Source organism: Python bivittatus, unplaced genomic scaffold (assembly GCF_059951505.1).
Source record: "Python bivittatus isolate LINGU-HERP-01145 unplaced genomic scaffold, Pbiv_v1 ctg000090_np1212, whole genome shotgun sequence".
In the NCBI taxonomy this organism is placed as follows: domain Eukaryota; kingdom Metazoa; phylum Chordata; class Lepidosauria; order Squamata; family Pythonidae; genus Python; species Python bivittatus.
Window position 1 is genome coordinate 6,158,473 of NW_028277046.1, and position 27,398 is coordinate 6,185,870.

The 27,398-nt window shown below is 64.6% G+C and overlaps 1 protein-coding gene across 4 annotated transcripts; it reads left to right on the forward strand.

Moving 5' to 3' along the window:
- The first annotated feature begins 1,279 nt into the window (after nucleotides 1-1,279).
- RAP1GAP (RAP1 GTPase activating protein) lies at nucleotides 1,280-25,766 on the forward strand. Of its 4 annotated transcripts, XM_088136912.1 has the most exons (26): nucleotides 1,280-1,728; nucleotides 7,401-7,436; nucleotides 10,513-10,609; nucleotides 12,807-12,842; nucleotides 13,548-13,595; nucleotides 14,040-14,078; nucleotides 14,267-14,443; nucleotides 15,963-16,066; nucleotides 16,186-16,264; nucleotides 16,551-16,604; nucleotides 16,724-16,807; nucleotides 17,300-17,400; nucleotides 17,525-17,654; nucleotides 17,728-17,883; nucleotides 18,024-18,095; nucleotides 18,335-18,421; nucleotides 18,598-18,738; nucleotides 18,991-19,122; nucleotides 20,045-20,122; nucleotides 21,676-21,785; nucleotides 22,049-22,162; nucleotides 22,262-22,382; nucleotides 22,979-23,081; nucleotides 23,255-23,358; nucleotides 23,878-23,924; nucleotides 24,156-25,766. In XM_088136912.1, exons 4-25 carry the CDS (start codon nucleotides 12,825-12,827, stop codon nucleotides 23,884-23,886), a joined length of 2,061 nt encoding a protein of 686 aa, XP_087993038.1. In that variant the 5' UTR covers nucleotides 1,280-1,728; nucleotides 7,401-7,436; nucleotides 10,513-10,609; nucleotides 12,807-12,824; the 3' UTR covers nucleotides 23,887-23,924; nucleotides 24,156-25,766. The 4 variants fall into 4 exon arrangements, with proteins under 4 accessions (XP_087993038.1, XP_087993035.1, XP_087993037.1 ...); XM_088136909.1 differs by lacking the exons at nucleotides 1,280-1,728; nucleotides 20,045-20,122 and having other exon boundaries at nucleotides 6,711-7,436; XM_088136911.1 differs by lacking the exons at nucleotides 1,280-1,728; nucleotides 7,401-7,436; nucleotides 10,513-10,609 and adding an exon at nucleotides 11,439-12,399.
- The last annotated feature ends 1,632 nt before the right edge of the window (nucleotides 25,767-27,398 follow it).

Consider the following 27,398-nt stretch of genomic DNA (forward strand, 5'->3'; position numbering starts at 1 on the left):
CCTGGCCCTCCCTGCTGGGCGTAGCCCCGCTGGCTCTTGAGAAAGTCGATTTTGGTTGCCCTTTGGGGCCCCTTGGGCTGCTCTGGCCAGAAACCACCCAATAATGTACCTTCCGCCAGTAGCGGCTTGGCCGAAAAGCGAGACCTTTTGAAAGAAGTATTTTAGGATTGGGAGCAGGAAGGCAGAAGCTGTTCATGGCTTGCTAAGAATATGCGCTCCTTCCCTGGGCATTTTCCCGTTTTGCAAGTCCTCCTGCGAGGTCAGATCTCTTCGCCCTTGATGCCAGCAGAACCAGTGCAGGGGGTCGTGAAGGGAGGAGGGGGCTCTCAGAAGGCTTTTAAGGGAGAAATATGAAAAGCCAGGTAACTCTGAGGCTTCGGCGGGCACAGCCCAGCAAGCGCTGCGTGGTGGCCATTTAACCTCCGTGTTGTGGGTCTCACAGCGCCTGAAGTGCCAACGCAGGAGGCCAACCTCTCTCTCTCTCTCTGGCACCGCGGAGGCCTCCTTGGCCGAGGTAGAAATGCCTCCTGTGCTGCAGATGACCGCAGAGGTCACTCAGCCCTCGCGCCTTTCCACAAGTTGCCAGCCTGCGGGGACCAGAAGGGCCCATCGCAGTGGAGTCGCCTGGGGCGGAAGATGGGGCCTTGCGTCTCCCGGCCTTTCACGACTCTGGTCGGCTGCTCACAGGGGGAGAGGGGCGCCCTTGGCCCCCCAAGGCTGGTCGTGGAGGCATCTGCTTTGCCCATCGTACCCCTTGCCCGTAAGACCACATCCACGCTGACCTTTCCCCATATTTGCACACCCGGTGGCTTCGGTTCCCCCCCCACCGCCAGGCACAGGCGGCAGCCGCTCTGCCTGCTTCCCCCAGGGGCAAAGTCCGCCGCCTCTGCGTGGGCGTCCTGCCCGTCCACAGCTCTTTTCTTGCGTCTTTTCCCAGTCACGTTGCCTGGAGCTGGCCGTGGGCCTTTCCTCTCTGGCCGGGGACGATGGAGCGTCTGTCCCAGGGCCTGAGCGGTGCCAGGCTGGTGCCGCAGCCTCTTTCCCACGGGGTTGGGACCCAAAGGACAAAATGGGCCTCGTGGGAAGAGGAAGGCCACGCTCAAGGGCGGCGGGGAGGCGGCGGCCCCGCTGGGTTTCCCTTCAGCGTTGCTGGAGAAAGGTGCGGGAAGGTCCTCCCACCCAACCCTAACAGAGAGAGGCCGGGACAGCTTCTTGCCGTCCTCGGAGTCAGCTCACTTGGAGCCATGAGGACTAGAACCCCCCTTTTGCCTTTAGTAAGTCATTGCTCAGAGGCAGAAGGTGCTTCATCTGGCGTTCGCTTGCTGGAGAAGTTCACCCCAGAAAATGGACAACACCCTCAACCAGAGCCAAAACTCCACTCGGGTCCCTCTTCCCTAGACCCTCAGCCGGGTGGCACCTGCCTCGCGGCCCACGCTTCGCCCCTGAGCCGGTGCCAATCAGCCCGCGGAGGCTGGGCCACGCGCCGTCCTCCCCGCCCCGGCTCCCTGCCAGCCGCGGGCCCCGGGGCTCGGCCCCCGCGCGCCCGGCCGCCCCTCCCGCCCGAGACCTGCCGACGGGGGCGGGGCCGAGCCTCGCCGGGCGCGCGCCGGCGCCCCTCCCTCTGCGGCGGGCGGCCAATAGGAGCGCGCGGGGCTGGAGCCGGCCAGTGCGGCGGCGAGGGTCGCGGAGGAAGCAGGCGGGCGGCGGGCGCGTCCCCCGGCGGCTCCGGTAGGTCTCCCGCCTCGGCGCCCCGCGGGGCCGTCCCGCAGCCGCGTCCAGGTCCGGGCGGGGGAGGCGGGCGCGGGCGAGGTCCTTGGCGACAGGGCCGCTTTCCCTCGGGGCGCGCGCGGACCCCCTTCCCGTCCCAGGGAAGCGGCGGCGGCGGCGGGGGAGGCTGGCCGGCGAGAGACCCCCGGCCCGGCCCGGCCCGGCCCGGCCTCCGGCTTCCCCGCGGCGCCCTGGAGAGCCGCGCGCCCCGCGGAGGGAGAGGCTGGCGCTGCGGGTCGGGTGGCCGCGGCGCCCGCTCGGGGCCCCTGCCGGACTCGGCCCTTCGCTGGATCGGGGGCGGGGGTCCTCCCGGGGCGCAGCGGGCCCCCGCGGCTTCCCCCCTCGGGCTCTCGGGGTCTCCTCCGGGCGTCTCGTCCGCCTGCGGCTGCCCGGCGCGTGTTTGCGCCCGTGCGTGTGCGCGCCCGCGCCTGGCCTCCAGCCAGCCGGAGGGACGGAGCCGGGCCCTCCTGAGTTCCGTGGGTCCCCCCGGCTCCCCCCGGCGGGGCTGCTCCTCCTTCGCCAGCCCCCGCCCCCGAGCCTCGGCAGAGGAGAGCGGCCGGCGGGCCGGCGGGCGGGGGGGCTGCGGCCGGAGGAGCAGCGGTCGCCGCCAGATGGGAAGCGGAAAGGCCGGGAAGGGGCTGCGGGAGCGAGGCGGGGCTGCCCCCCGTTGCACCCCGCCCCTGCAGGCCCCCCGCTCTGCTCGGGGGGCGATCCGTCCCTGCGCCCCCTCGGTCCGGACCCGCATCTCGCGGGGAGCGCGCGGAGCCACGGTGCCCTTGAGCGGCCTTCCCGGGAGGCCGAGGGTGCTTGCAGCTGCGGAGGAGGCGGCGGGAGCCCCCGCGCCGGTGCCCGCCTGGCTCTGACCTCTCTGCGGCACCGCGCCAGGCCTGGCCCTGCCTTCCGAGGGCTGCGGGGAGGGCGGGAGGCGTTTTCCCAGCCTGGCAGGGGCGCCCTTCTCTCCTCCCCCCCCCCCCGTGGGCTTGGGCAGGTAGAGTCCTGGCGGAGGCGTGTGCGAGGGCACCGGAGCTTGTGCCAGGTGAGCGCGCTGAAGCCTTCAATACAGCCGCATCATCCCGGCCGGAGTGACGTTTATCCTGGCCGACTGACTCCCTGGCTCGGCTGGGCGGAGGAGGGGCGAGTCCCGGGGGCTTGGGTCGAGCAGTGGCCTGCGTGAAAGCTGCCCTGCCTCTGCCCACCTTGCTTGCCACGTGCGCACCCGGCTTCAGCCCTACTGGGTGCCTCACTTGCAGCATGGGGGCCTCTGGCCTCCCCTCCCCCTCCCCCTCCCCACGGGTTCCTGAGTGGGGAAACGCTGTGGCTCTTCTCTCTCCCGCGTGAGGAGGGTGGCAGAGATGCCTGCCTGCCTGCCTGCCTGCCTGCCGGGTGTATCTCTTGGAAGATGTCTGCCGTCACAGGGCCTCTAATTTTGCTTTGGTCCGCCGCCTTGTTCACCCTCGCCAACAATTCTGCTCCTGGAAGGGTTAGCTTTCCCAACTGATGCCCTTTCCAGCTCTGCCACCCTCAGCCGGGGCCCCGCCTGCCCATCCACCTGCTCGCTTGCCCGCCTGCCCCCGTGGCGGAGGGTTTGCTTCAGTCCGCGTGCGTGGTGGAGCGTGGAGTTCATCTCCTCCTCCCGGTTGCACGCTGGAAGGGACTGCTTGTTATTCACAAGCTGAGCTCCTGCTTCCGCCTCCTGGCAGATTTGAGAACGTGGCCCTCTCCTTGGCGGCTTCACGCCTCCTACCCGCCACCCGCTACCCCACGCCTGGCCAAATTTCAGTGCCAGGCTTTGTCTCAGAGAAACAGGGAGGGGTGCCAGATATCCCCGCGTGCCTAATCCAGATCCGTCACGAGCTCATTAGCTGATCTTGGGCAAGCAGCCTGTTCTCTGCCTCAGTCTTCCCATCTGTAGCATGGGAGCGACGGTTCAGATTGGCATCTCCTAGGTTGTCCTGAGGGGGCGGTGAAGCGTGCTCGTGCCTGCAGGGTGAGCGGCCCAGGCCCAACCAGGCTTCCAGCACTGGGTCTCCTGCTCTGGGCATCCGGGCTGGCGAAGGAGGTTGTGCTTGGGGAGACCCCTTTTTCTCCCAACGATGCTGAAGGAGCCGCGGTGGCAGCTGGGGGGGTGCGAAGCAACAGCCCTGCTCAGGGCCACCAGTGAGGCCCAAAGATGCCAACTTCTGGGGCCCATTTTCCTGCCCAACTGTTAAACCCGTTCCGAGCTGAAGCCTCACGACCAGGAACTGAATCCACCTGAGGAGTTTTGCGGCTTGGCCGCGAGCCCGTTTTGGCTAAATTGCTGCCTTGTTTGGAACGGGGCCCTTGCTCACCCAGCCAAAGGAGTCAGGTCCCCCAAGCCCTTCCCCACTCCGGCCTCCGTACGCACACCCTGAACCCAGAGCCTCCTCTCTGCACGCTGTGATCCACCCCTTCCAGGGACCCCTTCTCGCCCGGTTTAGCTGAGGCCTGCGTTGCGTTCCCAGGAAGGAGGACCCTCTCGGTCGCTTTGTGTGCATGTTATCGTGGGGGGGGTGCATTGGGGCGAGGGGATGTGCTCAGACGCAGCTGGGGGGTGTCTGCCGTGTTGTCTGCAGAGCAAAACCTGTTGCTTGGCTGAGTGGAGGAAGTCTGAGTTTCTGGGAAGCGTGGGGTGGGCAGAAGCGTGTCGCTGATGTCGCTGGGCAGCGCAACGTGGGGAGGAAGCAAACAGGCGGCCGCTGCAGTAGCTGGAGACGCTGTCCACGGTGCTACTTGCATCCCGCCGCCTCTGCTCTTGCCCGGCCGGAGCAGCGCCTGGCACTCTCCAGCAGGGGGCACTTCCTGACCGCAAGCCAGCCACGTTGCCTGCCAGGTGCCAGGCCAGGCCTGCTGGGCTGGCAGTTCACCTCCCAGTGTTGGCCTAACCGCGACTCTGAGGTCTTGAGAGTGGGAGGTTATGGGCTGCACCAGGTATCGACTTGCGCATGCACAGTGCCCGGGGTTGTCTGTTGGGGCCAACCCTGCCAGGGGAGGGATGATTTTGGCTGTCCTAAACGGGCAGGACTTTCTCCTTGCTGAATTGCGCTTGGACTGAGGCTTTTCCACCTCGTGACAAAGAGATTCGGCTGGTCCTTCAGCTTGGGAGTTTGAGAATTATGGTGGCCCTGCACGCAGGCTCGTTGGGGCAACATGGCTGGTTGGGGAATTCTGGGAGTTGAAGTCCGCACCTCTTCAAGTTGCCAAGGTTGAGGAACTCTGCTGTAGGTGTTTAAGGGTCGATCCTGTACCTTCTTGCGTGCTGTAAGCCGAGTGTAGGGTGCGTGCCTCCTGCCCTGTTTGTTTATGTGGGAATCCTGGCGGGAGGAGGTCAGGGCCAGCGTCATCTCAAGAGTTTCCAGGCTGAGCGTGTTCCTTGCCCGAGCCTGTGGTCTGTCCGCCACCTTCCCCGCCTCGTATTTCTGCCCCCGTGAGGCCATGTGGGGCTGGAATCCACCGCAGCGAACCAAAGTTTCCTCTCCCACCCCAAGAGAAAGTAGGATCCAGCCCGGCCTCTGCGATGCCAGGGACAGCAAAAGGCTCAGCCGCGGGCGATGCTCCAGGCCTTCCTGCAGCTGCTCTCGGCCAGGCCGCGAAAGGCGGGGGAGACCTCGCTCGCCGAGGGCGCTGGCAGAGGCTGGCACCAGCTGAAGTCCTCGGCCCAGGGAGGCTGACCGGCCCCTCTGCCAGCCCGGGATGCTGGCGAAGCAAGTGCCCTCGGGGCTGGCTGGCTGGCTGCTTGTGCTGGCTGGAGCTGCCCAACCAGTTTGGGCTGGAGGGGCGGGCCAGCAGGGCCCTCCCCCTTTGGTCTGTCGGGCTCCAGAGCGTGCGGGCAGCACCAGAGCTGGCAGTCCCACTGAGCTCTCCAGGAGCCGGGATGGGCTCCCGCAAGCGAAGCTTCACCTTTGGGGCCTATGGCGGGTGAGTGGGGGCGTCCTATGGGGGCTGAATCCCTGTGGGTCAGACCGAGCCCCTCTGCTTCCTACCTCAGCCGCCCTCCAGACCACAGCTAGGGGTCCTGTATCGCGACCCCCCCACCTCTTCCACCTCCGGAGCAAGCTGCGTGCCCAGCCTCAGTGTCTCTGCCTTTAAAATGGGCTGGTTTTAGCTGTTCCTCCCAGGGCTGCATCGATCGCCTGCCTTTTGGGTAGAGAGGCAGTTAATAAACCTTTGAGCACAGGGAATCTGGGCCCTTCCTCGTTCGCTGGCGTCCCTGTTCCACAGTCCATGCCAGCCAAGCTGGTGGAAAGCGGAGCCTGGCTGCATCTCGTAGGACCTGGAACCGGTTCCTGCGTGAAAACCGGCCGTTGCAAAAACTGGCTTTTTAAGGGCTAGGAGGGAACCCCCCCTCCGAATAAGGCGGCTGTGTAACTTTTCTGTTCCTCCCCCCAAGCTGTTAGAAAAATCCCTCCCTTTGTCTCCTTCATCTTTGAAATGCGCCCCACCAGTGGGGGGGCTGTGGGGTTTCAGCAGGCTCTTGCTCCATGCCCCCCCAAAAGCCGCCTCTTCTTCTGGGAATGGGGTTGGGACAAGGCAGCTACTGTTCTTCCGGCTGGGGAATTTTCTCCGTGGGAGGCCATTGCAGAGCTGATGATGGGGGGGCAGCTGGGGGGTCCGTTTGCTCTGGCCGTGGGCGCAGAACGGGGCCTCCTGCCTTGATGGACGTACCTGCACGGGCACATCTCTGTGGGCAAAAGAATTGGTTTGGCGCTGCTGGAGCTGCTGGCAACCCCTAGGCCAGCTGTGGGAAGAATAATTAGGGGCTGGTAGCAAGGTTGACCCCCCCCCCAGTGATGAGCTCTGGTTGATCCAGCTAACCCGCCTTTGGGCCTCCAATTCAACCGTGTTTTGGAGTTTGGTTCCGGGTGGGCAGAGATGCGCTTCTGACGCCAGGAGGAGCAGGGCAGAGGGGGCTTGGGGTCCCAGGATCGGTGCCCTCTCTGCCCCCCTTCCTCACTTCACGGGCTCTGCCACCTGCTGGGGAGAAGGTGGATCCAGCCGCCCCCCCCGCCCCCCCGTCCCCGCCTGCGGAAGAGACGCCTTTTCAAGTCGGGGAGCAGTGATATTCTGCAAATCCGCGGAGGGGCGAAGATTTTGCTCCTGTCTTCGGCTCCTGCAGCAAGGGAGGAACCACTCCTGCTGGCCCTCCATGTCCGCACCGAGGGGGTGGACTGCTTGCGCGGATGGAGGCCCCGGCACCATCGTTGTGCTCCTGGATCGGGCCCCAAGGCAAGCGCGGAAGGGGGCCGGGAAGGGACCCCTCTCCAGCAAGCTAATGGCACCGGGGGGGGGCTGAAGAGCCCCTTTTGCTGCGTGCCAGGGAGGGGGGCTCTCCCGTCGGAGCGCTGCAAAGCTGCGGGCGCTGCAGGCTTTATCGCTCACCTCTGCCTGCTTCCCAGATGGTGCTGGTTCAACCCCAAACACGGCGACCGGTTCTTGGGCCGGCTGAACTGGTTTGCGACTGCTGAGAAGCCCCAAACAGGCCATGTTTTCCACCCTTTGGTCTCCATTCGGCTGTGGGTGTTTTTGTGCAGGGGGGGGCTGCGTGCGGGTCTGGCCGCGGGGGTTAGGAAGAGGTCCGATGCTGACCCCGCTGCCTTTTTTCATGTCTCCCCCAGGGTGGACAAGACCACCACCTACCCCTGGAGCCTGCGGTGAGTACCAGCCGTGCACGTGGCGCGCCAGGAGCCCAGCTCGGCTCTGGATTGCTTGGGGAGCGGGGGGGGCATCAAAGCGGCCCAAGCCAGCCCCTGGACTTCTGCCTTCGCCCGTGCCCAAGCGAAGGGGGCCACTGCGAGGGTGTGGGGTTTCTCCTGGCCTCTCACATGCAGGATGCGCAGCCTGGTTGCATCAGCGCACCGCCCTGGCACATCAGCCCTCCAGGGAACAGCCGGCCCAGCGCCCTGCCTGCCCGCCTTTTCTCTCTTGCACAGCGGGCGTCTCTTCCAAATCAGAGGGTGCTTTGTTATCTCTTATCTCGCCCCCCCCACAAGGCCTCGACAGCCACCAGCCAGTTTTCACAAAGAACACCCAGCCCCTAGCCATGCAAAACTTGAGCTCCCCCTCCTCTTTTTTGCATTTTGGGGGAAGGGGAAGGTGCCCCCCCAAACGAAGGGAGGGTGCCAGCTGCGCCTCTGTGCTCCAGCTCTCTGCCCCAGTCCCTCCTCCCTTTCCCGCCTGCCAAAGTTGGCCCTTGGGCTGCCTGGGGGTCCGCCCGGCAGTGGGGGACACTCTGCCCCGCAGCCCCGAGGGAACAATCGGAGCCACTCATGGTCCTCCTTGGCACAGTGCCCGCTTGAAGTGCTGATAGGATGCCCTTGCCAGCCTCGCTTGAAAGCGGCATCTGTTGCTGGAGTTGGGAGGGGCCTGGAGGGCTCTCCCCGCCCCCCCCCCCGGGGCAGTTCAGAGCCCTGTCCTAGCAGGCCCCGCAGAGCAAGTGTTCTCCGGGCGTTCGCGTGAGCGAGCCAAGCTGTGCAGAGAGGAGAGGATCCGCTTGGCCCGGGGACGGCGATGACCCTCTAAAGTAAACGCGTTTATCACCTGCCGCATCCCAGATCAACCCCGTCCCTGCCTGCGGGCTGCTTCCGTGCGTGCGCGGGACCAGCACCCCCATGCTCCTGAGCAGGAGAGCTGCAGTCCCACAGACCGTGGGGCTGCCCTCCAGGGAAGGCAGAGAGTCCACCAGGAGGGGCAGAGAAGTTGCAGGACCTAGAACAACGTTCCTCGACCTTGGCAACTGTAAGATGGGCGGACTTCGACTCCCAGAATGCCCCAGCCAGCAAGAGGACAGCTGCCCGCTGGGGGCTAAGGTGGCATTGCACCTGTTTGTTCTTTCAGGCCCCCGGACTTGGGGGTCAGAGGTCGAAGCCCCCCCTTCAACAGCAGAAGGGCCAAATCTCAGCTGCACCTTGCAGAGGGAGTCTGCCCGCGGACAGACCCCGCCCACTCCCGTTGGGATGAGCGTCGCCATCTGGTGGCCACCCGTGGGAACGCCTGGCCCAGCCCCTCCGTTTCTCCTTCCCCAGCCGGGCGCCCTCTGCATAGTATATGTAGGACTGCAGTTCCCATAATCCACACAGGCACCCTACGAAACCCGCAGGACGCACACCCTGCTTCCTTTCTCCTCCTTCCCCTGCTGTCTCCCTCCGGTTTCCTGGGTGCCCTGGGTCCAGCTGCCTCCCTGCAGCCATGAATCCCGAAACCCCTGCTTGATGCCGGTCTGTTTGGGGCTCTTCCAGGAGCCCCCAGACTGCATGCAGATCTCCCAGTTGGGGCGTGCATTTATTTGTGAAGGTGTTAATACCTCTGCATTAAGGCATTGAGTCTTTCCTTGGGCTTTCTTAGGCGCTTTGATCCTCCCCACGGCCGGCTTTAGTTTCTCCATTGTTCTGGCTTTTAAGCCCCACTTTACATCCGTGGGCATGTGAGTTCCCCCTTCTTGGGCACCCTCCAAGAAGGCTCAGCTTCCTCCTTTGCTGTTTGGATCCAAGGCACGGCTTGGCTTCTTCTGCACCCGCACGGGGTGCAGCCGAGCGCGTCCTTTTTGCCGTTCACGTGAGGATGCTGCAGAGCGCCCAGAACGGGCCGGGTTTGCCCCAGCGTGCCCCCTGTGGGGAAGGCCCTGTTGCTGGGGGGAAGCAAGCGGGAGAGGATTGCAAGGCCAGATGGGGCCGGAACAAAGATTTGGGGGAAAGCGGAGCAAGGCTGCAGCATCCGTGGGGGCCCTTCCCGCCAGGGTTGAACCCGTGCCACGTTCAGAGCCTTTGGGGGGCCGGGAGGGAGGCTCTCGTCCCCAGAGCCTTCGGGGGACCTGTGGGGATCCCTGGGGCCCGGAGCCGGAGGTTGGGCCTCCATGAGAAACGCCAGGTGGCTCTGGGGAGTGGGAGGCATCCGCTGCCTTGGCAGCCAGATGGCCCCCCCCCCTGCGCAGGCGGCTTGGGTTCGGCACACGGTTTGTCACCACGATGACGTGATTGCTGGAGGGTAATTGCCAATCAATTACTGGTATCTTGTTGCTATAGAAACCCTGTAGACACACTCCCGTGCTTTCGGTGTTCCTCTGGCCACATCAGCCCCGGCCCCGATCCCACCTGCCGGCTCCCGGGCATGGAGCCTCTGAGCGTACGCTGAGTGCTTTTCTGCCTGAGCCCAGCTGGCCCACCTGCGCGTAGGGCTGGCCGAGGGAGCAGAGGACTGGTTGCCGTTGGCATCTGCCTCCTGTTGCCAGGGTAACGCGGATGGGGAGGGGGCTCTGTCGCCCGCTGGGCGTTCCCTCCCTTTGGGAAGCCCTCCCCGAGGGTGTGGCTACCAGAGGCGGAAGGGGGGCGGGCAGGTGTCCCCGGGTGAGGTGAGTTTGCCCATGAAGGGCAAAGGGGAGGCTCTCCGGAGAGGGAGGCCGTCTGGGGGGGCCGCTGGACCCCTCCAGCAGCCAGGAAGACCCTACTCAGGCGGCTAGCCATTCAGGGACCCTGCGGGGCGCCCTGGGTGAGTTGCGAGGGGTGCTCTCTCTGGCCCCCAACTACATTAAAACTTTGTTTAATGCCTTCCCTGCAATTAAAACATTCATGGCGGTTGGCAGCTCAGGAGGGAAGCAGTGCCTGGGCAACTCCGGGCCTTGGACCAGGCTCTGGCGGGGGATGATGGTGCCGTGTCCAGCGTGATAGCCGCGACTGCTGGTGGGGGTTCCCTGCACCCCCGAGACAGACACCTGCCTTTCCTCTTGCCCCCCAGGAAGAACGATGGGCCGGCCCACGCCTCCCTCAGCGGAGCCCTAGAGCTGCCCAGAGTGATCTTGCCCCCTGCGCACCCCACGTTCCTCCGTCCCAAGGTAAGCGTTTCCGTGGCCGCCTTTCCACAGAGCAGGGTGGCCGGCCAGGAGGGGAGGGCGGGGGACTGCCGGGCCGTTTGGGGCCCGGTGGATCACCCAGGGCAGCTGTGGCTTCCTGCCCACCTTTATGGAAGGCGTCCCGGCGCTGGAGCACAGGGGCCTGTAGGGGGGACACAAACAGGATTCATGGCGACCTGTGGGGCCGGGCGGGGCGGGGCAGGGTGGGGCAGGCCGCCTTGCAGCTGAGGCCGAGGGCCAGCCTTGAAGGTCCTCACGACCGCCCCCCTCGGGTGCTCTTAGCTTTCTACCAGCCCTGCAGTGCAGGCCGTGTGCTGCTTTGCCTCCCTTCCGGAACACCCGCCCCTGAAGTTGGGAAGGGGGGAATGGACTTGTCCTCTGTTGCCCCAGAGGGCAGGGCCACAACCGGGGGTAGATGCCAGGAGGAATATCCCCCTGGCGAGAGACTGCCCCGCGAAGGGGTGGGCTGGCCGCAGCATCCCCAGAATAAAAGACCTCGGAAGGGGGAGTCTTTGGCCGCCCGGACCCTCCCCTGTTACCCTCCCCACCCCTTCCTCATTCAGGATCTAGACCTGGCACCCCAGTGCCCAGGCGGAAGGGCTGGCAGCCCCGTGTGCCCTTCAGCCGTGCGTGACCCGGAGGAGGCCGCCTTCCGCTGGGCGGGTGGGAAGCTGCGTTTGCCAGCTGGAAAGGTTCTGAGCCGCTCTGTGGGGCACCTGCTCTTCCGTGATGCCCGCTGCAGGCGGGAGGGAGGGAGGGTGGGTGGGTCTCCAAGGCAACGTGTCCTCCTGCCAACTGATCGCGGGTGGGAATCCTGCCGATCAACCCTTCCACCGGGGCAGCTCTCGAGTCAGGTTCGTCCGCCTCTTAGCCTCCCAAAAAGCCCGCTGCCTCCCCCCCGTTGGGCAGTTGGGGTTTAGGGGGCAGATGGGGCTGTGGGCAGAGAGCGGCTGCCAAGCCCTCCTCAGCCCCCCTCCCCAACCTCCAGGGCCGCAAGTGAACTGAAAGTCTGCTTTTCCCTATCAATTAAGGGTCAATTAATTAGCTAAAGAGGCAGATTTAATTCTCTGTAATTCAGCCGCTGATAGCCTGGATTACCGGCGGGGGGTGGGGGGAGGCTGCTCTCGTGCGGCCCCCCTTTGGCCGCGGTTCCTCCCAGTGCGGTTTTGCCAACGTTTCCTAAACTCCTTGAGAACGGGGCCTGCTTTCCTGTGGGCTCTGCTCTGTCCTCTGTCCTTTTCATCATCTTCATCTTCATCTTCATCTTCATCTTCATCTTCATTCCGCAGCCACTGCCAGCATTTTTGCTCTGGACCCTCCCTGCTTCCTAGAAGGATTCAGTCCTCGCTGAGCCCCCTCCCCACCGGCGGCCCCCTCCCTCCCCCCCCAAGTGTCAGGGCGAAGGGCTTCTCACCCCCCTTCATCCCCTCCAGGGGCGGCCAGTTGCCATGGTGACCCTCTGGTCCAGCCTCCCCCCGCCCCGCAGGAAGACCTGCCTCCTCCCGGCACGGCCACCTGGCTCGCGCCCAATGGCTGCAGGGCAGATGCCAGGCGTGTGCTCCTTGGCGCCTTGTCCCTCCCCCTCCCTCGCTGTGCAGAGGAAGCCGACCTGCTGGAGGTGGCGGCTGCTCCCTCCTCCTCCCCCCCGGCAGCGTGTGGGGAGAAGGATGTGATCGGGGGACCCTCCCTGTGTCCGAGGAGGAGGGCCGATGGCGGGCCCCCCTCCAGAGCCCCCCCGGTGGAGGGGGGCCGCCGAGGACTCGGGCTGGAGCGTGAGTAGCCGCTGCGGGGGGCTCTTTGGCCTCCAGCCTCGGCTCCCTGGCCGGAGAAGGAGTGGCCGCCGGGCGGTGGGAAGCCTAGGGAAGGAGGCATGCTGTGGGGAGCCCCTGGGCCGTGGGGTCTGCCTGCCCACGCTTTCCCCCTCCCCTTACCGCTGCCTTCCTTGGGGAAAGCCAGGCCGTGCTCTGCCTCCCCCTTGGCGTGGGGATGGAGAGGGCTCCGCCCCGGTTGGGGGTCCTGGGGCAAGCACCCCCTCTCCGGCTGGGCCACGGGCCTCTCCTGGGGGTGGAGAAGGGGCCCCTGACGGCAAAGGGGGCCCTGCCAGTTCAGGGGCTCCAGGCGCCGGCCGGATCCTTCCCGCCCAAAGCCGGCACCCGCCTGTCCCTTCTGTCTCTTGCAGAACTCCGAATTGTTTGCGATGATCGAGAAGATGCAGGTGAGTCAAGCTTCTCGCAGGCCCGGGCCTGTCGGCGTCTGGCGGAGCCGGAGCTGAAGGGGGGGCCTGTCGGGGGCCTGGGGGGTCTGCCCCAGCCGGCGGCCCTGCATCCTGCCCCAGAGACGGTCCCTTGAGGACAAGGGGTTGTTAACCTTTCCGAGAGCGAGCTTCAGCCCTCTGCTCGGGGGGCCCGGAGAGAGGTGGGCAGGGGCGGAAGGGGCTCCCGCCAGACAGCTGTACCTGGTCCCCCAGCTGTCAGTGGGAGAAGTGCACTCTTTGCATGCTCAGAGATGCATGCCCCTTCCTTGGAGCTCCTACTCTAAACCCGCCTTTCTTCCCCGCTGCTCTTCACACGTGTGGGACTGCAGTGTCCATAATCCTCAGCTAACACAGTGGTCCCTAAGGATTGGGGGGTGCTGTGAAAGAGAGCCAGGCTCAGCCTATGCCCGGGGTGCTGATCCAACCGTGAGGCTGGGTGGTTCGTGTGGCACCGCTGGGTACCTCTGGGACTGCGTGGTCCCGTGGCACACCCGGGCTCGGTGGTGGCTCGCGCGCAGGGGCAGGAGCCGCAAGACCCATGCTGGGCCAGGCTGACCTATGCCAAGCAGGATCTGTCCTCCGCCATCCCTGCCCTCTGCCAGCCCAGGCGCTGCTGGCGGGCGGCCCAGGGAGGCTGTTGACTCGGGTGGCTGGTCTGTCTTCCAGGGAAACCGGATGGACGAGCAGCGGTGTGCCTTTGCGCCTCCTCTGAAGGTACGTGCCGCCTCCGGAGCTCGCGAGCGCCTGGCTCTCCTGCCGCCCAGCCCCGCGGATGCGCTTTCCCCCAGGACCCGGGGGCGGTATTGCACGATGGGGACATCTGCCCCACACCTGGAGGCGCTCAGTTGCACCCCGATGCCACGGGGTGAACGTGCGTGTGGCTGTCGCTGGGAACCTCTCCAGCTGCCCCTTCGGTTAAGGGCCTGAGTCCCCCCCATCACTGCTCCCCCCACATGCCCTGCGCTCCCCTGCCTCTCCCGTGGCACCGCATCCTCACGGGGGACCGCAAGGCGCTTAAGGCCTGTGAGGGAGCTGCGGGCTTTCCGCGCTGCTGCCAGGCTCCTGGGACCTTTCTCCGGATTGCACTAAGGAGAGGAGAGGGCTGGGTGTACGTGTGCATGCTTGTGCATTGATACGAGGACCCGTTGTGTTTTGCAGACGGAAGAGGATTATATTCCGTATCCCAGCGTCCACGAGGTAGGGAACAAGTCTATCAGCTGAAAGGAGACTCCATGTTTAGGAGCAGTCTACCTCAGGATGACCGGGGGGGCGGGAATTGCTGCCCTCCTGTGTTCCCTTTTTGGCAGAGGGCTGTTGGGTGGACCGTCCTTTCTCCCTTGGCCTCCCCGAGGTTCAGACGCTCCCCCACTTGCTCCCTTCCACAGGTCCTCGGCCGAGAGGCTCCGTTCCCCCTCATCTTGCTCCCCCAGTTTGGGGGCTACTGGATCGAGGGCACCAACCACGATCTGACGGACCTTCCCGACCTCCAGTCTCCGAGCTCCAGAGTCAAGCTGGAGTGCAACCACATGGCCAGGGTCTACCGGAAGCACTTTCTGGGCAAGGTCAGCTGCCGAGGAGGGAGGGGGTCTCGGGGGGGGGGGAAAGCTGGAGGCTGGGAGCCCAGACCCTCCCCGCGCCCGCTGGGACCCCCAGCAAGATGCCGTGGGGCCTGAGACCCCGGCCAAGGGCAGGTTGGTGCCATGCGCGCGCCCCAAGTCGCCTTTGGATCCGGGCCGTGGCCAGCGCCGATGGGGCCCCCCCTCCTAAGTGACTGATCCGCCTGGCCGGTCTCCCTCCCGCTGAGCGACCCGGGGGCCCTTCCTCCTTTCCTTCCGTCCCGAAGGGTGGTTTTGGTGCCCAGCCCTCCTGCCCGAGGCGTATCGCCCCCCGGTCCCCAAAGGGTTCTTCAAGGCTGCCTCCCAGGGCCAGGCCCCGCAGAGGCGTCGGGGCTGCAGTGCCCAGGGCGACCCTCCAGCCTCCTGCTGCGCCCGGGCCTGCCTCTTAGAGGAATGCCAAAAATGCACCAGCGGGAGCCAGCCTGGAGCAGCCCCGTTTATGCTCTCCTTCCTCGGCCCCTCTTCCTTTTCGCGGAGGGATTCCGTAGTGGATCTCCTGAATCTCGGGGCCCTGCTGTTGGCTCGCTTTGGGAGCTGTTTGGCGGGGCATTAGCGGGGCCACAGGGTGGAGGGGGATAGTTTTCTGCGGGGCCCGCCAAGGAGGGGCACGGTGAGCTCCAGCAGCCACAGGCACGCCTGCAGCTTTCTGGGATCCTCAGCTGGAATCACCGGAGGCCTGTGGGTGCACGCGCGCCTTCCGCGTCCAGAGGAATCGCCAGTTGCTCTCCCGGGTCTGCCAAGAAGGAACCAGTCTGTGTGCCTTCTGGGTGGGGCAGCCATAATGGCAGGGAGGGGAGCACCTTTGCTCCAGCTGTTTGGCCTGCTGGGTGGGGCTGGGCCCTTCTCCCCTCTGCCCTGGCCTTGGAAGGCGCTCTCGAAAGCCAGCACCAGGCAGAGGGGCCGTGCCCGCCCCTGCCAGAGCCCCTTCCTCTAAGGCAAGCCGGATGAGAGCAGCAAAGCTGGAAGAGGAGGGGGCGCCTCTTGGCTGTTCTCCTCCAGGCGCTGCCTCGTTCCCTCCCCTCCAGTAATCCGCCCGGCTCTGCCTTTTGCTCGTCTGCCCCATGGCTCTGTGGCCGGAAGGGGCCCCGTAGCCCTGGGGAAGGCAGTGAGAGGAGGGGTCCCGGCGTGCGATGGCCCTCCCAGGGAAGGGTTGGCAAAGGGAGAAAGGAGGAAAACGGAACGGAGAAAGAGCGAGGGGGCACAAGAGGTAGGAACGGCGAACGTGAACAGGGGAAGCCTTGTTTGCTCTTCCTGGTGGGTGTTGGTGCAGCACGGTCTCGTGGAACGGAGGGTAGGGGGTTTCTTGGGGGAGCTCCTCACTCAAAGCGATGGCTTCCCACCCACGTGGGCAGTTTTAAAAAGGAATTGGGCAGGTGCGTGCTTTCCATGGCAATGATGTGGTGGAGCCTCCAGGATCAGGGGCAGTAGACCCTCATACGTCCCCTTCTGGCTTGTGCCTGACCAGGAGCACTTCAACTACTACTCGGTGGACGCGGCCCTGGGACACCTGGTTTTCTCGCTCAAGTATGACGTGATCGGGGACCAGGAGCATCTGCGCCTGCTCCTCCGGTGAGAGGGAGGCGCATCTTGGGGTGGGACCGGGCCCCCTCCCTCCCCCTCCCCCCCTCCAATCCCGGCGTGGGCCCTTCCACCCGTGCCTGGCCCTGACTCTGCGCCTTCTCCGGCAGCACAAAGAGCCGGTCGTATCACGACGTCATCCCCATCTCCTGCCTGACCGAGTTCCCCAACGTCGTCCAGATGGCCAAGGCAAGTCGGGGGCCGGGGGCGAGGACGACGTGCCCCCGCTTTCTCTCTCCCCACAAGAGAGCTGGATCAGCCAGAGGGTGGGCGCTTCCTCCGGGCAGTTTATGCACCCGCGTTTGCTCCAGTCGACGTGAGGTTGCCAGCAGGGAGGGCGGCGTGAGGGCACACGCAAGCGCGTGAGCACCACGAGCAGTTAAGAAACTCGGGGGGGGGGAGGCAGGCCGGTCCCCCCACTGGGCAGAAGGGGGCAGGTGTGTTCACAGGGTCTCTTCCCTCTCCTTGGCCGCAGCTGGTCTGTGAAGACGTGAACGTCGACCGCTTCTACCCTGTCCTGTATCCCAAGGTAGGACCGCAAACGGGGTGGGGGGTTGCGCTTCCCTTCATCCCCGATGCGAAAGGCCCCTCCCGAGCCGCCCAAGCACCCCACAGGTCTATCCAGCGCTCCCCTCGCTTTGCCCCCAGGCCTCCCGCCTGATTGTCACCTTTGACGAGCACGTCATCAGCAATAACTTCAAGTTTGGGGTCATCTACCAGAAACTTGGCCAGGTGAGTCTCTGCTTTGTGCCCAGAGGGAGCAGGTGAGGGGGAAGGGGGGCTGGGGGGGGCCTGAGGACAGGAGGCCTCTGGCCAGGGCAGGGCAGGGGAAGGAATGGAGATGGGGCTCAGGGCACAGTGCAGAGACCCCCCTTCCCTCGAAGCCTGGCTCTGCGACGCTTCCGTCCTTCGCGAGGCCTCTGCGCTGCCTGGCCCTTTCCCGGCAATGCCATTGGCAGCCGAACCTCTGTGGGAAGAAGGTTGCTGAGAGATGCCAGCGTCCTCCAACGGGACGGTGCCCTCAAGGACACAGAGGGTTGTGTTGGGGGAGCTTCCGATGCAGCTGCACGACTAGGCAGGATGAGCTGCAGGCGGTCCCCAGTGGGGGTCCGGCAGGAGGCTTGCTGTCGCGGGCAGTTCACGGAGCACAGCCGGCCAGAGCTTTTGAGCCCGTCCCTCCGTGCCCCTCGGCTGCCCTGGGCACCCCTCCCTTTCTCCGCGCAGACATCGGAAGAGGAATTGTTCAGCACCACGCAGGAAAGTCCGGCCTTCGTGGAGTTCCTCGAGTTCCTGGGGCAGAAGGTCCAGCTCCAGGATTTCAAGGGGTGAGTGGAGTCCGGGGGACGGACGCCAGCCCCTGCCGAGGGGAGGATCAGGGGTGGCGTGTGTCGGCCCCCCCCAGGAGGGGAGGCGCTGGGCTTCGCCTGAGGCCTCTTTCTCTGGGCTCAGGTTTCGGGGGGGCCTGGATGTGACCCATGGACAGACTGGGACGGAATCCGTCTATTGCAACTTCCGGAACAAGGAGATCATGTTCCACGTCTCCACGAAGCTGCCCTACACGGAAGGTGACGCGCAGCAGGTAGGGCAGCAGAGGACCCCTGTCCTCGCCTCCCCCAAGCTGCGGGTGGGGCTGACCCGCTTCTCCCTCTCAGCTGCAGCGGAAGCGGCACATTGGCAACGACATCGTGGCCATCGTCTTCCAGGACGAGAATACGCCCTTCGTCCCCGACATGATCGCCTCCAACTTCCTGCATGCCTATGTGGTGGTGCAAGCCGAGAACCCCTGTTCCGACAACACCCTCTACAAGGTGACTCGGGGCGGCTGGCACGGCTTCCGGGCAGCAGGGCTGTGGGGGGGAGCCGCTCAACGGGGGCCGTGTCCGGCAGCAAGGGGGCAGCCCCAGGTGCTAGGGGTGCCCGTGCCAGATGTTCCCCCTGTCCCTTGCAGGTCTCCGTCACCGCCCGGGATGACGTCCCCTTCTTCGGCCCCCCGCTGCCCAACCCAGCGGTTTTCCAGAAGGTGAGGACGTCCCCGTCCCTCCAGGCCTGCTCCGTTGAGGGCACCCCGGGCGCTCTCCTCTGGCAGGGGAAATGCTGGAGGGCGGGCAGTTGGGCCCGGGGGCTGCTGCAGGAAAGTCAGGCGAGGTGTCCCACTGCTGGCCTCGTACAACAGGCAGAATCCGGGGGTGAATCTTGGCCTGGTGCCCAGCCAAACCAGCCTCTTTTTTTTGCAACCTCTATTTGCCGTGCCTCGTCCAGGGCCCAGACTTCCAGGAATTCCTCTTGACCAAGCTGATCAACGCGGAATATGCCTGCTACAAGGCAGAGAAGTTTGCCAAACTGGAAGTGAGTTTTGGGGGGGGGGGGGTGAGTAGCGGAGCCTCTCTGTTCTGTCTGGCTTGTGCCCGGCCGGGGTCTCTCTGCTAGAGGTGGGGGTGCCCCCATCCCCCTCTTTGCCCCTCTGCCTGCTGACCCCTCCCGCAGCCTCTCCGCCCGGCTCAACAGCCCCCTTGTCCTGGCAGGAGCGCACACGGGCAGCCCTTCTGGAGACCCTCTACGAGGAGCTGCACCTCAACAGCCAGTCCATGATGGGTCTGGGGGCCGACGACGACAAGATGGAGAATGGCAGCGGGGGCAGCAGCAGCTTCTTCGAGTCCTTCAAGGTGAGGGCGGGGAGGGTGCCCGGAGGCGCTCGGGGTCGCCTGGGGGTCTTCGCGCTTCCACCTCCCCTTCCTTCAGCAGGCAGCCCCTCTCCCGCCCTTTGCCCTCTTCACAGGTCTGGGGCTCCAGCCCCTCTGCGCATTTCCAGGCCGCCCTGGGGCGAGCCTGGCCGTCCGAGCCCCGCTGTCCCTGCTCCGAAGGGCAAGGGGGCACCGTGGGGAGGGCAGGGGTAACTCAGCGTGGCCTGCTTTCAGCGGGTGATCCGCAGTCGCAGCCAGTCTATGGACGCCGTGGGCCTGAGCAGCAAGAGGCAGAGCACCGTCACCACCAGCCACAGCGGCAGCTTCGGACACCACAGCCCTGACATCGCCAAAGCCACGGGCCTAGTGAGTGCCCCGCCGGCCCTCCGCCTGCCGCGCCCCCTGCCCCAGCCTCCCCGGTCTCCCAGCGCCTCCCAGCTTCAGTCCTTGCTCCTGCCCCCCCCCCCCAGTATCCTTCACAGCATTGGGGTGGCGCTGGAAGTTGCCCGGGGCTGCATGGGGGTGGGTTGTGGCGCAGGGGCAGACTCGGATCTCCCCCTGCTCTCCCCCTGCCTCCCTGGCCGGCTGGAAGGGCAGCAGGACCTCCTTTGGGCGCAGTGCCCCAGAGCGGCCACTGGGTGGCAGCCTTGTTCCAGGGTGGGAGCCGCGACTGCAGCCGGGGGAGAGGTGGCCGCCTGGAGCACGGCTTGCAAGGGGGGGTCTTGCGGTCTTGCGGAGTCCGGGCTGAAGCGCTCCCTCCCTACACATTCCCTGGCAGGAAGGAGCTTTTAAAGAGGGCAAAAGGGGGCCGTCCCCCAGCCCTCGTCTCGGCAGGGGAGGGCTCCTCTGTTTCCTCCCCCAGGCTGCAGGAGGGCTGGGGTGGGGAGCCCAGGTCGATGCCCAAGGATGGCTGGGCCGCCATAGCAAGAGCGGGGCGCCGAGCGTGCCAGGAGCCCCAGCAGTCAGACCTTCGTCCTGGGCACCGCTTCTGCTGCCTGCCCCCCACCAACCATCTCCCCTGTGCCTGCACCCCTCCCCCCGGGCAGCAGCCCCAGCAGCTTCCTCTTGCCTTCCCTTCTCATGCCAGCTCCATACCCGCTGCCTTGGCACTCCAGGGAGGCCGGCCACGCAGCCCCTGGTGGTAGCCCTTGGTTGATGATGACTGAGCGCCATTTTGTCCGCATGACTTCTTTTTCTCTCTCTCTCTCCTCCTTTCCCCGGCTCCTTTGTCCTCCCCCTCTCCCCCTCTGCCCCCTTCCCCCCTTTTCGCGCCCTGCCCGCTTGCCAGTCATTGCTTGTGCCCGGAAAAACGTCAAGTAGGTGCGGACGCCGAGGCAGCGCGATAGGCATAGGAACCATAGAAGAGGTGGCTGGTTTTTTCCTCCTTCTTCCTCTCTCTCTCATTCTCTCCTGCTGACCCCTTCCCTGCCCCACCACGTGCCCCACACTGCCTCTCATCTCCCTCCCAGGCTTGGGGGAGGGGGGAGCTGCTCTTTCCTAAGCCTGGGAAATTGCTGGCTGGCCTCCCCCTTGGGAAAACATTTCCCCCCTCCCTAGTTCGTCTGGGGTGACCCCCCCCCCCCAGGTCTTCCATCTCCTAATCAGAACGGTTTGCATTTGATGGACGGGAACGGAAGACTCTGCGCCGAGTTTCTGCTCATCTGTATGTTTAGCTTTTTGAGTTTCCCGGTGGTCCTGCCCTCAAACAGCAGCGTTCAGGAATACGTCTTGTGAGAAACGCTAAGCTAGGATTGTAACGAAGCTGGCCGGAAGATGGTCATGCGTTCCTTTGAAAGGGGGCCGGGGCGGCCTTTGCTGTAGAGGGGCTCGGCCCCTTTCAGGGCAGTGCTGGGCCGACGACCTTGGACGCAAGCGTGGACTTGGGGGGTGGGATCCGCTGGGTGGGGGCGCTACTGTTTCTGGGCCCTTGACCTGCCTCCCTTTGCGAGCCCAGCTGGGTCTTCCATCTGCACCCGTCAGATGGTTTCAAGGTCTCTCGTTATCTCCCTGCGATTGACAACCTCCTGCTGTTTGTTCACGTGCCACACGGTGAAAATAGGATTAAGCGGCAAAGTCCTTTCTGCTGGGAGCCACAGAACATTCGCAGGGCAGCGCGCAGGGCTCAGAGTCCAGCAGACTCTTTCCAAGCCTGTCCCGCGCCCCTCAGGGTGGCGCCCTTCCTCCTGCACCCTCGTGGGTCGGGTTTGTTCCCCTGGCATTCTCGGGGGACTCCGAAGTTTTCTCGAGATCCTGTGGCTTTTTAAAAAGGTTGACAGGCAATTTTGTGAGAGAGGAAAGGTGGAGGGTTGGGAGGAAGAGTGGCCCTGCCCCACGGGGGTCTTCCCTGGCTCACGCTTCCATGTTCCTGACCCCCCGCCCTGCCTGCCTCTCCTCCTACCTCTGGCCCAGCACCAGGGCACCCTTTTCAGAGAAGCATAATAAATCCTTGGCACGCTGCAGAGTTTTTTTGGCTGGGAGTACGATTTGCCCCTGCTTTGCTGTCTGTTGTGCACGCTCTGTTCTGGAGCACGAAAGGCCCGTTTGCGCAACTGTTGGCCAAAAGGGTTGGGCCGCCACAGTCGGGTCTGGCCCTGAACGCCTTGGGGGGCAGCCAAAAGCTATGCTGTACCTTTTAATGGACCTGTGGGAGCTACAGCCCGTTTCAGGAATTCCTAGGAAATACGGGTTTGGAAGAATGACCTTAGATTTCTTGGAACGCCTTGAAAGAATAGGGCTGAGAAGTCTGCGGTTGGTTCTGCCTCCCTTGGTTGAGACACGGGACAGGCTTTCCCACCCTCGACTTGCTTGCTTGCTGGTCGGCTCTGGAGTAGGGCAGCTCGGAGACCCACCCCCACAATTCTCTGGAGCGGCTCCCCCATCCCCCCATCTTTCTGCCTAACAGCCCCCCCTCTCTTGCAGTCTCTGATCGTCCCTGGGAAGAGTCCGACGCGGAAGAAGTCTGGACCGTTCAGTTCCCGGCGAAGCAGCGCGATTGGCATCGAGAACATCCAGGAGGTGCAGGAGAAAAGGTGGGGCGCAAAGGGCATGGCCGCTGGGGGGCTGCCCCCTCACTCTTCCCGGCCTGGCTGGCTTCCCTCGCTCACCTGGGATTTCTGGAGCAAAAACGGCTGGCTGCTTCATCCACAAAGTGGAGTCCAGATGAAAACAGTTGCGTTCGGGCCAAGCATGGTCCGCTCGGCTTGCTTTTTGAGGCTGGGGAAGAGCCTCTCCCACCCAGGCCCCCCACGCCTCCTCCGCCTTGATCTAGAGACCCTGCCTGTGTCTCCCGCAGGGAGAGCCCCACGGGCGCTGCAAAGACGCTGGACGGCAGCCGCGCCTGCCAGGAGCCCAAATCCGAGACCTCCTCCAACCAGAGCTCGCCAGAGATGCCCACCACGAAGAACAGGTGGGGCAGTGGGACCCGCGGGGTCCCCCAGGGGTCTGAGCCTGGCCCCGGTTCTCCTTCCCGCACAGCCCCCAACCCTGCTTCTCCACCATCCCGCAGGCCGGACCCAGCGGCGCAGAAGCCAGAGGCCGGGCAGGGCTGCTCTCGCTCCTCCTCCAGCGCCAGCAGCTTTGGCAGCATGGTGGAGGAACCCGAAGGCTGCCGGGATGACGCCAGCGGGGTGAGGTGGCCTGGCCTGGCCTGGGGGGAGACGGGAAGGGGAGCTGCTGCCCTGGGGTGGCGGCTTCGGAGCTGCCCTTCGGCTCAGGGAGACGAAGGCGGGCTGGGAGGGAGGGGCAGAGGTCAGGCGAGGATTCAGCTGGGAAGCAGAAAAGGGGCTTTTCCGGAGTCTCTTGGGGTGGCTCCTCGGCGCAGTAAGAGCCATAACAGGCAACAGTTTGCCATGGAAGATCCCGGCCTGTTAATAAGATCTGGCCCTGACTATGCACTTCGGTGGGAAGGCTTCCTGGAGCATCTTCAGCAGCTGGCTGGCGGGAGGCCGTCCACCCAGCCCTTAAAGGACGCTCCGTGGCCTGAAATGGCTCAAACCGGGGCCAAAGTCCAGCAGCGCTTTTGAGCCCCTCCCGACTGTTGACCCTGTGTGGACGGTGAATCTGACTGGGAGTTGCAACCCCTTTGAAGGGCCGGCCGATCGGAGGCCGGCCCTGCCCTAGACGTTGTGGACTAGGAACTTGGCAGAGGGGAGCTGGATTCTCAGTGGCCTTTTCCTCTCGCACTGGCATCTCCTAAGCCACCCGCCTGCTTTCTGTATCCCAGGAGAGCCACTTCCCGCTGGCGCACTCACACAAGCGCGACTCCTTCGTCTACAGCACCTGGCTGGACGACAGCCCCAGCACCGCCAGCGGAGGGAGCTCTCCAGGTATCAAATCCGTCCTGCCCCTCCTTGCAGTGCCCCACAAGGCGGGTCGGGGGGGTTGTGCTTGAGCCCCCGGGATGGATGCTCACCCTGGTGCCCCGGCGTGCGTCCCCCTTGCTCCCCGAAGGGGGCGAGGGGGGACTGGCTTGTGATTCAGGTGGCTTCCCCCCATCCAGGCCCTTCGCGCTCTCCCCAGCCGGACCCCAGGAAGCCCACGGAGCCCCCTTGCCCAGAAATCCAGATCCAGCTCGAACACTCGGACCAGCAGCCCCCACACCTGGTGAGGGGTCCTCAAGGGCTGGGGGGGAGGGAGGGGCCCTTGTATTGGTGGGTCTGTGGGGAGTTGAAGGGTGACCAGCGTAGCTGCTGGTGCCCCTCGCCTGTTCCCCCTGGCTGAGAGCAGCGGCCTCAAGACTTGGGTAGGGGGCCGGCCGAGAGGCTGCAGGATCTGCGTTGGGGGGGCCTCCCTCCTTCCTGCCTTCAGTGCAGGTGGCACCCGCTGAGGGCATTCACACCCCTCAGTGAACCCTGCTTTTAGCCTCTGGCAAATGCCCTGAATCCTGAGGAAACCCGGGCTGGGTTGGCGGGAGCAGTGAAGGATTGCCGTAATGCAAATGGGCAGTGCCTGGCCCTTTTCTTCCTGCCGGGGGGTGAAACGTGTTGGGCAAAGGGAGGGGCTGCCCCTCTCTGTGGGGACCCAGCTTTCCCCCGTGTGGCTCCTCGCTCCCCCGTCGCTCCTGCTGTGGCCGTGGCTCCAATCCGTGCCCTAATCCTCCTGTTGGTGTGTCTGTCCCCCCAGAGCTGCTAACCCTCCCACCCGTCTCCGTGGATGCGCCTCCCAAGCAGGTCAGACCTCATGCTCCCCCGAGTATCTTCCCTGGGGCATCCGGGGCCCCTCCCCTAAACCTCACAAGACCCAGTTTGGGGCCTTGTCCCCGATTCCCCACCCTCTCTGCCCCTCGGGTGCACCTGCCCTCCCTGCTCCTGGGGCCCCCTTGCGCTCCGTGGTTCCCCTCCACTTTCAGCCCCCCTTCCTGGGGCTGGGGGTGACTCTGCTTCCTTTGCCCTCCCCGACAGCTCACATCCAAGAAGCACAAGCCGAGGCAGTGGCGGAGAACCCCCATTTTTGTCTTGGCACAAGACGACGCTCCGACCAGCAAAACCTGCTTGTCCGAACCTCCATTTTAAGCAGCTTCTTCCCTGTGGCCGTTCCTGGTGGCTTCCTCCATTGCGGTAGCAAGGCACGCCAGGACCGGCACTGCTCCGGGCCCAGGACTCTCTGGCCTTGATTCCCCCCACAAGCCCCCTCTTTTCCATGAGCTGTGCTCGAAGATCACCCCCTCCCAGTTAGATCCCACAGGAAGTCACCCGGAGCCAAGCAGCCGGAATCAAAGTGTGGACGATCCCACGGAAACATCTGCCTGGATGTCTCCCGCCCCCCAGCTCCCTCTGGGGAAGACGTCTTGGCCAGTTGCAGTGGGGGGCAGCAAGACAGAGATTTTTGCGGTCCCTGGCTCTCCTGTCGCAGAGACAAGCAGGCACGCCATTTGCGGGCACCCCTTTGGGAGAGGACAGCCCGCCCAGCAACAGCAGCCGATTCTTCGAAGTGGAGTTTTCTGGAAAGTCGGGGGTCGTTGACTCCTGATTCCCTGCGGCAGCATTTCAGGGCACGAGGAGGCCCACGGATGGAGGGGTTGACGGGGCAGCATCTGGAGCCCGCCTGGACCCGCTCCCTCCGTTTCTGCTTCTCCAACTGTTCTTCCGCGTCTCTCACCTGCCCGGCTGGCACACCCCTGTCCACCCACCCGGCTCTTGTAACGTGCCCTGGCTGGCTTGCCCCATGCTCTCATCTTCACAGAGGTGGGAAGCTTGTGAGCAGGTGGGCTTGGCCGAGGCATCCCTTCTGGGTCGGCAGGTGGGAGGCAGAGACCTCTCTGCCCGATGTTTCCAGACTCTTCCTTCTGTGATGTTGATCCCAAAGAACACTTGACAATCTTGCCACAGGTCGGCTAGGATGGGAGGGGCTTGGCTGGGTCTGGGGTGCCCTGCGGTGACTCTGGGGTGGCCCAGGGCAGCTGTGTCACCAGCCACACACACACACACGGCCTGGCCAAAGGAGCCTGCCCAGCAGAAGGCAGGGCGAGACTCTCCCTGGAAGACGCTGCCGTGATTCCTGGCGGGAGACCTCACTGGTCGCCCTGGCTGGGCTCCAAGCTGCAGGGACGCCCCCTCCGTGCAATGGCTGGCCTGCACCCACGCTGTATGGGATTTGGGGGGGAGGGCAGCACACCCTTGTGGGCGCCCTTGCTGGCTCCACAGGTGTCTGGATCAGGGAAGAAGTCTCCCAATTCCCAGGCGTCCACATTTCATGACGGCCTTCTGGTGGTGTGAAAAGATGAATTCTGTGAATGTCTGGGTCTTTCTCACGTCTGTTGTGTGAACTCATCCTTTCTTCCCCTTTGGGTTGCTTACTTTTTATTTCTTTCTTTTTAAGGATGCACAAAATCCATGAACTTGCAAAGTTTAGACACTGCAGTTTTCTTCGTTTAATTTCAGACTCCAAGACTCTAGTGGTGTTTCCAGTGACCCGTGTATAAAAAAAAAAAAAAATCTATTTATCGCTATTGTAAGAAGATTCTATTTGTAAAATGCTTTTTAAAATATACAGGCTGGAAAATAAAATGAGAAACCCCCGTGTAGCTTTTCCATTTCCTGCCCGGGCTGGAGGAAGGCTTCTGCTTTGGGATGGCATCAGCAGGAGGGAGATGGTCTGACATGCTTCGTTTCTAATCACAGGATGGAGTCTCCCCCCCCCCCCGCCCTCCATTCTGCTTTGGTCGGTGTCCAATGCTAATGTTAGCCTTGAGAAGGGAAAATGGGGGTGGGCGGGAAGGAGGAAACATGATAGCCTTTCTGGAGGTTTGGAAGGATGTGACCCAGAAGAGTGCCAGGGCCGTGCTGCTCTGCCTGGAAGAAGAGATTTCAGCCACGGGGAGGCGGATTCTGGTGGGACCTTAAAAGAGTAACGTCTTTAGCGCGGGGTCTCTCAGCCTTGGCCACTTGAAGACGGGTGGACTTCAACCCCCAGAATTCCCCAGCAGGCAAGCTGGGGAATTCTGGGAGTTGAAGTCCACCCGTCTCGCCAAGGTTGAGAAACGCTGCTTTTGTGTAAGAAGTGTCGGACACTTTAATCGGGATTCCTGCGCAGAGCAAGGGGCTGGATTGGGTGGCCCCAAGAGTCCCCTCCACCCCCAATCGTTCTGATATTGCGGTCACCCAATGGTGGCTTATTCACTAAGCCATGGTTAACTAGGCTGTTGGCGTCTCCGTCGCTTAGCCTTTCCTTGGCTTTGGCTGCGCGCTCCGGGCCGTGAGCGGAGGCCTCTCCAGCCCGAGAGGAGGCAGGAAGGCAGGCAACGCTGGCTTCTGCAAACGAGTAGCGCTTGTTTGCCTATTCCGGCCCTGCCCGAGGACGGGGATCATGAGGAAGGATAAATCTCGTAGAAAGGCGAAACCCTGGAGGAGGACACGGTGTCGAGGGTGTCCCGACCCTCCCCGGGTGGGCTTGCGAGGCGGCGCCTTTCGCTGGGGCCAAGAGCCTGCGCGGGATCGGGTGAGCTTTCGCCGGGAAGGGAAAAGGAAATCCGGCCCGGATCTCGGAGGCGAGGACAACGAAGGCACAGCCGGGCGCTTCGGAGCAGCCGGGACGCGCGCCGCTGCTCCGAGAGGCTGCCCGGCCAGCTGTTCCGAGCGCCGCCATTGGCTCCGGGGTGGGCGGGGGCTCGCTCCCCCCGCCAATCCCGCGGCCGACCCGCGGCTCCCGCCCGGGCCTGGCGCGCGCGGGGGGCGGAGGGGCCGGGGGGCGAGCGGCGCCGAGGCGAGGCGAGGCGAGGTGAGGCGAGGGGCGCCCCGGGGGTGGCCTGCCGGTGGGCGCCCGCCGGGTCCTGCGGCGCGTGGGGGGCGCGGGCGCCTGCAACGTCCTCCCCGAGCCGCGTGAAGCCGGCGGGGGGCTGCGCTGGGCGCCCGGCGGCCCGACCTTCGCCTCAGGCGCGCGGGCGCCGCCGGCTCCTTCCTCGCTCCGGGCTCCGGGCTCTGGGCGCGGAGCCGCCGCCGAGGTCTGTTTTCCCACTGAGGGCGGCTTCGTCGTCCTTCCCTCAGCTGAGGGTCCCCGGGGGCGTGGAGGGCCGTTTCTGGCCGGGAGAGGAGGTCGTGGGCCTTGGGGGAGCCACCCGTCCCTCCGAGCGCCCCGCAGCCCCTCGCCGCTCTTGAGGGCCGTCTGCGCCGCGCAGGGCCCGGGTGGGAGCCTTCGGAGGACTTTCC

What these genes read in the sequence shown, in the direction of transcription:
- RAP1GAP (XM_088136910.1), top strand. Translation starts at nt 13,440, where the DNA reads ATGCCAAGCAGGATCTGTCCTCCGCCATCCCTGCCCTCTGCCAGCCCA. An exon ending in TCTACCAGAAACTTGGCCAG is followed by an intron (nt 16,808 to 17,299) that starts GTGAGTCTCTGC and finishes TTCTCCGCGCAG; the next exon opens with ACATCGGAAGAGGAATTGTT. An exon ending in GCCGGGATGACGCCAGCGGG is followed by an intron (nt 22,383 to 22,978) that starts GTGAGGTGGCCT and finishes TCTGTATCCCAG; the next exon opens with GAGAGCCACTTCCCGCTGGC.